The sequence below is a fragment of the Pararge aegeria genome, chromosome 15 (assembly GCF_905163445.1).
Source record: "Pararge aegeria chromosome 15, ilParAegt1.1, whole genome shotgun sequence".
Lineage (NCBI taxonomy): Eukaryota > Metazoa > Arthropoda > Insecta > Lepidoptera > Nymphalidae > Pararge > Pararge aegeria.
In genome coordinates this window covers 2,492,344-2,501,517 of record NC_053194.1, presented here as the reverse complement: position 1 = coordinate 2,501,517, position 9,174 = coordinate 2,492,344, and the positions used below count along the sequence as shown (strand labels likewise).

General features: G+C 36.3%; 1 protein-coding gene across 1 annotated transcript; it reads left to right on the top strand.

The window, feature by feature from the left end:
- Positions 1-525: 525 nt before the first annotated feature.
- On the top strand, positions 526-8,410 carry LOC120629843. The gene is made up of 7 exons (XM_039898903.1): positions 526-810; positions 890-1,008; positions 1,094-1,174; positions 2,176-2,284; positions 3,374-3,465; positions 6,212-6,359; positions 7,501-8,410. The coding sequence occupies exons 1-7, from the start codon at positions 783-785 to the stop codon at positions 7,650-7,652; spliced, it is 729 nt and encodes a 242-aa protein (XP_039754837.1). The 5' UTR covers positions 526-782; the 3' UTR covers positions 7,653-8,410.
- Positions 8,411-9,174: the final 764 nt, after the last annotated feature.

Here is a 9,174-nt window from a genome sequence, read left to right as displayed (position 1 = left end):
ACTGTCCTATTGCACCGCTGTTTTGCACATTATCGTATAAAAAACGATAGCTATAAATCTAATTTGAGATATATCAATAATTAATTAAAGTATTAAGCACCTATAATATTTTTTACGCGCTCACAGTTGCATCTTAATCGTAGATTAATATCTTTTGAGTATCAGTAACTTTAGTACATTTTATTAAATAAAGTTAATTGGTTCGTTGCATGTTAAAAAAATTAAATAGGTAGTGTGCTTTTAGATTTAAAATAGAGATGTTCCGAATGACTTAGTATAAGCAACTATTGTCGAATATTTTTTGTTTGTTCTATTTACAAATCCGTTAAGGGCACGGATGTTAGGGCGCTTTAGGAAGACATCCGAAATTTTTTTAGATTCCCTATTCGAAATATTGCAGAATGTTCAAAGACTTGAGCCGGAACATAAATCGATTTTTAAAGTTAAGTGTCAGTTCGTTTTTTAGACTATCTATGCTATCCGTCAGTTGTAAGAGGTTTTTTCGAGTCTGTGGAGTCTCTGGAGTGTGCTTCAGACTTCATACATTTATCGTTTTTCGCACATTTTTTGCAGATTTCGCTCATAAAAATACAGTAAAATTAAACTTTTGTTAGAGATAGGAAGTATTATTTGTGTTACTGGCGTATTTATATTCATTTCAAACGTTGCTGCCTTAGTTATGGTCTTAAAAGTGTGTTCCTCAGTGTAACGAAAAACATATTTCCATGGAGTTTCTATGAAAATCGTGTATTTAAAATTGTTTACGAGGTTTAACGTGTAAAATGCAAGGCAGTAACGACTCTCTATCGGGTACGTATACAGTTTTTATGTAAATTTAAAGAAAAATTGTGTTTTATAAACGAAGTCGTATGTTCATAATTTTTTTTAGTTTTGGCCCCAAATATGAGTGGTTCGCCAGCTGTCTTGTTGACTCCTGGCCGTACAAGGAACATAGCCCAGGATATGGAAGCACTACGACTCTCAAGACAAGATAATCCATATTTACAAGTAGGTATATTTACCTACTTATGTAAGTCTTCATGATGCTTTAATGTTATGAGTGGGTTATTAACTGATGATATAATGGTTACAGCAGGTAATGGCGAGCAGGGAAAGTTTAATTGAAAGTCATGCTGAGGAATGCGAGTCAGATGATACAATATTAATGTCACAGGTAACTATCAAATTTCTCTTCTGCACTGCAGTCACAGTTGAATTCAACGGCACTGTCCAACTGATACTGAATATTGAATTCTGCGCATCAAAATGCACACGGTTTGTGAAGTCATAAAGTGTGCAGAAAAAGATATAAAACATTTACAACACTGTAACATTTTCTAACATCTTATTAGGATTTTGCTGGGATTTGTTATATGTTTCAAGAATAATGTTTACAAAACAAAAACATTTGTTACAAACATTTCATTAAAGCATTTTATAATGTGTAACATGGCAGTTGCCGTCTTTTAGTAGTAAGCTCATCCAACCTAGTCCAGGTTTGTTGTGTAGGTGATATATTTATTTGTCAAGAAAATCTCTATAACTGCACTTAGTTAGATAATGGATATTGGTCAATCCCTTTTTTCTGATGTCTATCAATAAAAAAAATATATAATAATAATAAAAATTCTATATTACACACAAAAACATAAATATCTTATAAATTAAACTAGGGGGTAATGGCAGCCTTATCACTGAGAGTGATCTCCGTCAGGCAACCATTAAGTAGAATCATTATAAATCAGGTCATATATAACAATAACAATGAGTTGACACAAATTTTAACCCATGCAGTGTTAATAGAGAAAAATCTTGTTTACATTTGTATAACATTAAATTTACCACAAAAGTATAAAAAAAAAGTTTTTAAAATGATACAGCTTCTTCTTCTTGTCCTTCTGTTCTTGGGGCGTTTCCGCACTTGGTTAGTCTGAAACCGTCCGTTGTAGGTATACTCACTGATGCAGCTCCCGTTGGATCACTCCAGCCAGCCAAGCTCTCTCCAGAAGCTTAGCAGGGCGTCCAGGTCGCCGAGTGCTTCATAGAGTGTTGCTGATGATAAATGGAGACCATGGAGTGTTGCTTCTCAGCTATGATTGTGTATATGATATGATTACTATTTCTTGGTATGGATTATTTATCACACTTAAACTCTAAAGTGACAAAAATTTTCAGGAATTTGGCAGCACTGCTCTAAGCTTTGTGGAAGATGATCCAATAACACTCAAAGAGGTCCACGAACATCTGATTAGGTCTCCTCCACCGACTAGTTGCTGGCCACATGGTATGTATAATAGAAGTTTTATTATTTTATTACCTGAAGCCTACAGCTTTGTTTATCCGGATCAAATGTTTCCATAAAGTTATCCTAATACTTTATAATTTCCTGCAGAATGTTATCTATCTTCTGGCTGAATTTTATCAAATTTCTGTTAGCGGTACAGAAGTGAATAATGCATAGTATTAGTATTATGAATGTTACACTGAAAACTTAAACTTATAACAATTTTGTTACAAATGGTTGGGAAACCAGTTTTAATCCCGATATACTTAATAACGCTTCAGACTTAACACTTTAACTTATAACTGTTATATTGCAACTTATAATCCGGAAACACTTCTGTATACATTGGGTTGCCCACCATTATGACTTATTTTTGCTGGCTCGATAAATGAGAGGCTAGAGATAGTGCAAAGTCCTTAAGAAGATTTACCATGAGACCTGGTTTGGAGTAAGAATTGTGAGAGTAGTGTGTGTGTGTTTGTTACCGTTTATCCCAAATCTTTTTTAAATATATGATTCCGGGTAGATTTTGACCACAACGGACAGCTGCAATGTTTAAAAAAAGAATTAATCTGATTCTATAATAATCTTCCTACTTTGCCTTATAAAATTATAACATGTGTAATTAATTTTTGCTTGGTTTAATTAATCATAGACTAACCAAATTAATGGCTTCTAGTTATTATTTAACTTCCAAAGATACACACTCTAGTCTGAATACTAAATAGTTAAATAATTATTAGGGCAAACTAAACATCTAAGTGAATATGTTTAATCTACTTTTAAGATTTTATTTTGAAGCCTATAACCGCAAAATTTCTAAGTTATTGCGTAGGTATTAAAAAAATTACATTATGCTGTCATACAGCATAAGTACATGCTATTTTTATATTTATAACTTTTCTTAGCCATCTTCATTTAAGAAACAACATAATGTTAAACTGCTATTAAAATTTAAAATTGCACGTTCTCTTCGAGTATCGAACATTTTGAAGCAGAGCGCCCAATTTTAGCTTCTAACATCTGTAATAACTTACAATAGTATGAGATCTAAAGCATATTAACATTTCTTTCGCTGCTCGGATCAAGACTCACTGTCGTATCGTGCGTCGAGCGCTTTTGACTTCACGACGGACACACCCGTGTCCTATAGCGCTTTCTCGATCAATTCACAGGAAAAGGTTACTAACATGTCTTTGATTTTTCTATGTCTTTGACTATTCTTGTGTTGTTCCATTCTTTGTCACGTGCTGTCCTTTTCGCATATTAAGCAAGTCCGAAATTCCGGCCAGAATTTCCGCAATGCTTTGATGATCTTAGTAAGGATTTGGTACAAAAAGTCTACTTGCAAGTGTTCCAAGAATTTCACTTGTACTTATAAATGAAAAGAATCCATCTACGTCTAGAGCTGTTGAATAAATTTCATAGATGTGTATAAAGGGATTGGCGCCAATTTGCAAATTATCACCGTTATAAATTGCAAGTAGAATTCTTGCACACTTGCAAAAGGTAGTAGGAAAAGAAGAATTCTACTACCAAGCGGCATGAAAAAACAGCCTCATGTTGCTAAAATAATATGTTATCATGTCGCTAGTAGAATTCTTGCATGTAACTGATGTGCGGTATGATATATTTGTCTTCAGAAGTCTGTATTTTCTGCTTATTAATTGCAGAACGAAACTCTGACCGGAATTCCGGATGGAATTATGCAACGGTATACGGGGAACCGTAAATATATTGCATGTAATGGTGTGGGTTTATGTATTTTATGCGGTAAAACGGTAAACTATATATGTAATTCATACCATGCGTACCTTTAATTAGTAAATTTTATCGCACATCGCTCACATTACATTTTTCTATTTCAGAAGTCAATTTGTGGTATTTGCCAAGTCAGTCTTATGGGAATATATATTTTCTACGTCATTTCATACATAACTTCATTTAGAAATCAATCAATGTAAGGTTTTAAGTTATCAAACGTAACAGCAGCGTTTCGATAATCTGCCAACTTTTTAGGGAGTTATTACATAACGTTAACACCCGGCTTAGTTTGTCGTGGGCTTCTTCTTAGATCAGGGCGCGTTTGGAACCCTCGTAGCTCTAGTTTAAAGTTTACGAATGAATGAATGAAGTTTATGGTTATCGCCATCTCACTACCGTGTACACATTTTTCATGCAATGTACATACATCATAATTTTTTTATGACTTCGATAAACCTTCCGTAATAATAGACAGATTAACGTAAACGATGTTTGTAAGCGTTTGTTTACTTTTAAACCTTAAGGGAGGCCCATGGTGACTAGCGATTCAGTAGCACGTTTATTTAACGCGCGTCTGCATCAGCAATTTCGGCTGTTTAACGCATATGCAACGTGTGACAGAGGGGATACAAACAGTTTTAATTTAGCGTAAGTAGTCTGCAACATGGTACCCTTGTTATGAGATTCGCAAATCGCAAACGACGGTTCGCCGTCGCGTATCGAAACACAATAACGTTATAGCAAAATGGATCTAACATTACCTGCTTTAGAGTCGCAAATTTTGTACTACTAGTTTTTATTCTACAAACGTGTACGTGTGAACTAGTGCTCTTAGCGGATGCTAAGAGCACTAGTTGTAGAATTCTGTGCTGTGTAAATTTAAGCTTTAAAACGACGTATATAAGTTTCTTTGTACTGTGACGTTCCAGTGTTTCGATTCTCGAAGAATTCTAGAAGCGCGTACTAATGTTGTAAGGGTAGCTCTCAAAATGGGCATAATTGATGACCCTACATGTAGTGCCTGCAACGAGGACGTCGAGTCCATGGAGCATTTGCTTTGTGAATGCGACGGTTTGGCTAGAAAGCGGTTGGACCTCTTGGGAGTGGCCTATCCACAACCAGAGGATTACTGTGCCTTCAACCTAAAAGCTTCAATCAAACTCTTAGAGTGGGTATTTGAAGCTATTTAGGGTGAGGGGATACAAGGACGGGGCGAGCACAAAAGATCCTGGAGGGTCGAAGTGCATCCGCTGAAGCGGGCCTCATTACAAGATAGATAGATAGATAGAAGGGTAGCTCTCTAAGGTGGGCAAAGGGGTGTTGATCGAACTGTTGCAGTATACGTATGTACCGTGCTGGATTAACCACGTAGCAAGAGCAGCAATTGCTAGGGGCCCCGCGCGAAAGTGGGCCCCGCATATTTCTGCCTGACTGACAGAGCACTTCATCCGCAGAGGGCCCCCTCGGCCCTGAACGAATCTCCCCCCGCGTCCTTGCGGCTCGTAAGACTACTCTTCTTCGCTGACTGACAGACAGACGCGCACACGCACACAGACATCGCCTATAGTAATTTACTAAACTATTAACTACCCACAAAATTGTAACCTATAGATAGCAAATACGTATTGTATTTAAGATACGTTTATACGTATTTAAGATACGTATTGAGCAGTGGCGTGCACAGGGTTTTTGGCCAGGGTATGCATAAAAAGGGAGGGTGCCATAAAATGGAAAAATCCCTCGCATTTATGAGTTATAAAAAAATTTTAGGCTATGCAGTGCTATTGTGCATGTATGAAGTGCACGCTGCTGGTATTGAGTATTGAATTGTATTTTTACCACTTTATGCTTAGGAACCCATAGCAGATCAGGGGCTCTTTTAAAGAACTTGCTACGGACCCCGCGCTTGTTTAATCAGGCACTGCGTATGTATCGATGCGACATCGGGTCAACACGGTTACGTGGGCTTTGGTATCCGAAGAGCGCGGCGATCTTATTGCTATTGTATTGCTATAAAAAGTCGCTGTGGGCACCTCCCTCAATTTTCTATTTAGTGTCATCAATAAACTGCACGTTAAAATAGCCGGTTCACGTAGGAATGGGTATATTGGGTGTGTGTATAATTTTCGAATATACTTATACATAAAAAAAAATTTCCTTCAGGAATTACTCCCAGTTCGATCTCCGAGGAAAGGTACGAGGAATGAGGAGAACAAAAATAATAACACTCCGAGCAGACCTAGGTCTTCGAGATCCGTATCGCCGAGATCGCACGACTTGAGTTTATGTGGCAGACCTTTGTCTTTACCAGGTTAGCATTGTGTTTTCTATAAAAGAGCGGTTTAAACTTCTTGTGTCTGGGTAAGTAATGAAGCACGGATGAAAATGTTCAACATTCATTAGCTCTCAACCCACGAGTCTTGGCGGATGTCGAACCAATGATAACTAAATTGTCCGGCTTTTCTAAGTGTATCTTTAATTGAATGGGTTTTTACGGGAGCTATGGTGATGCGATTGACCGTAACAATAAGAAGATCTTCCTCAAAGCTCGTTCGGGCGGTCGTGCTCGGGGACCGAGGCCATTCAACTTTGGAAGTTGTATATATGGTCATTATTTGTGAACACATCGCAGGCGCATCACCTCGCATCGTAGGATCTTTGTGGTGCCATCTAGTTGGATAATTTGGATGACCGCCGCAGGTTATAAAACTGTTGCATCTAAAGTCTATTTTTTCTTATCTGTCTTTTAATCAAAAAAATTTTATTATTTTCAATATTTAAATTACAAAAAGAAAACCTCTTTTTAATTCGTTAGCTTTTATTTATTTAATCGTAATCGCAAAAGTGTAATTTAAAAGAAAAATCTAATATATACTAATATATAAAACTGACGAGTTTGTTTGAATAAATGAATGAATCCACTTTTATTGTACGCCAAAGAAAAAATTGGTTACAGAGATATACATATAGTGCAAGAGAGTACAATTTGGTGACCTTATCGCTACATAGCGACATAGCGAAAAAAAAACATAGAAAAGAGTTTATTTACTTGAACGCAATGATTTCAGGAACTACTGGTCCGATCTGAAAAATTATTTTAATGTTGGGTAACCCATTTAGCGTGGAAGCTATATCATCACGCTAGGAGCAAAAAATCCCGATTTTGTAACATTCTTCATTGGTGCTATACCAATGAAGAATGTTACAAAATCGGGATTTTTTGCCTTTTGAGAGCTTCCGCTGTTTAAAGTTTCGATAAAATCCTGTATGGCAGTTTTTCCCCTTTAAAAGTTCTAAAAAAAAAAGTCCGCGACAGCATATAAAAAAGTCCGCGACAGCATATGCCTATCTTTTAAGGTTGACTTGTACGCGGACTAAGTCGCGAGGGATCGCTAGTCTATAATAAAACTTATTTTCTTCTCCATTTTACGCTTAAAAATCTAATATTCCAGGTGAAAGCCACCTGCGCACAGCGCTTAGTAAAAAGCCAAGCGGACAGCAAACGGAAAGGTTTTCCATACTACAACACCCGCGACCCTTAAGGCGGCCTCACACTAGCCGCCGCGATGAGGATAGCGTGAAACTGGTACAAGACTACAAGTAAGAGCTTTATTGAGAGCTCTAGACAATTTTCCATAAACTCCATTGTAATTCCAAGCATAATACTTGCCGTGGAACAGAAGTACCATAATAATTGCAAGTAGAATTTTCGACATGGAGTACTTGCTAGTAGATTTCTAGCTGAAGAAACTAATTAGAAGCTGTCTTAGTTTCCAATTAGTACGAAACGATTTTACCATCTTGCAAGAAGAATTCGAATCGTGACACATGTAGAATTCTTGTCATGCCAAGTAGTATTCTAGTAGAATTTTTGCCATCAAATACTTGCAAGTAGAATTGTCGACGTAGAATTCTTGTCATCAGTCATTAGCAAATAGAATTATAATGATGAAATACCTGCAAGTTGAATTATTGCTGTGGATTATATGTAAGTATGATTATTGTAGTAAAATAATTGCAAGTAAAAGTCTTGTAGTATACTTGCAAGTTCAATTCTTGCATTGAAATACTTGCCAGTAGAACTATTATCGAATTGGTGCAATCTATTTTGTTATTGATATGTTTTATTGTAATAATTTTAATAGTTTTAATGCAAATTATGTTGAATCGTTATTTAAATTAAACCATTTTAATGATTCCTATATCTTAATGCGATACTTGAAAGTACACAATATGCTTTTTGTAATTTAAAAAGTTCTCTAACGTGCAATTTATGATAAGTATATGTCTTAATCTTTTTGTTATGTGGACACTTTTAAAAATGCTACTCTTTCTCGTTGAAGTGAAATAGTTTTTTTTTTTTTTTTTGCCAACTCTTTAATATCTATGGCCTTAACACTAAAGCCACTTTTTCAATAAAGCTTTGAAGTAAAGGCGGGAGGCTCCGTGCATGGCGGACGCGGTCTTTTTCGGATTTTTTCTTTAAATGGATTGTGAACTCGTTTTGGTGAGGATTGTTGTTGTTTGTATTGTATTTGTTGTGTTGGTGTCGTTATTATAGTGGTTTTATGAATGTTCTGTTTGTATGGGCGAGTTCTTTTAAAATATTAAAAAAGTATAAAAATAACAATATAATATTTAAATTTAAATTCAGAATTTCTTTATTCATGTAGGCCTATCACAGGCACTTATGAAGCGTACATATATGTTTACATAATTGTAATATTCTGAAGAACTTGCCTATATGGGCGGCTAGCTGCTTTGGGGAGCTGCTAGCGGCGCTGGTACTGCGGTATATACGGTATAGAGAGCACCAGTCCTTTTCGGGGCGGGTTTGCGGTAGGTTTTGGCGAAACGCCATGTGCGAAGTTTCCTACCCTTTTCGCCAGTCAGTTTCTTGTGTTGTTTGTGTTTTTACTTTTATTAAACATATAGACACCTGACATTAGCTAATCTGCGTAAAGCCAGAAGAAAAAAGTTTTTAACTATGTGACAGTTATTATGTGACACACTGGACTGGCTGTCGCAAAACAAAGCTTATATTTTGTCCCCATTTGAAGCGCCACCTGTGACAAACGAGTGTCTGTGGAACTAATGACGATGTTTTTAGTCATTTCAATTTTATT

Bases quoted from the DNA above. Each gene is read 5' to 3' on its own strand.
- LOC120629843 (XM_039898903.1), top strand. From the start codon at position 783: ATGCAAGGCAGTAACGACTCTCTATCGG. The intron at 1,009-1,093 runs GTAGGTATATTT...TAATGGTTACAG, and splicing joins AAGATAATCCATATTTACAA to CAGGTAATGGCGAGCAGGGA. The intron at 3,466-6,211 runs GTTACTAACATG...AATTTCCTTCAG, and splicing joins CGATCAATTCACAGGAAAAG to GAATTACTCCCAGTTCGATC.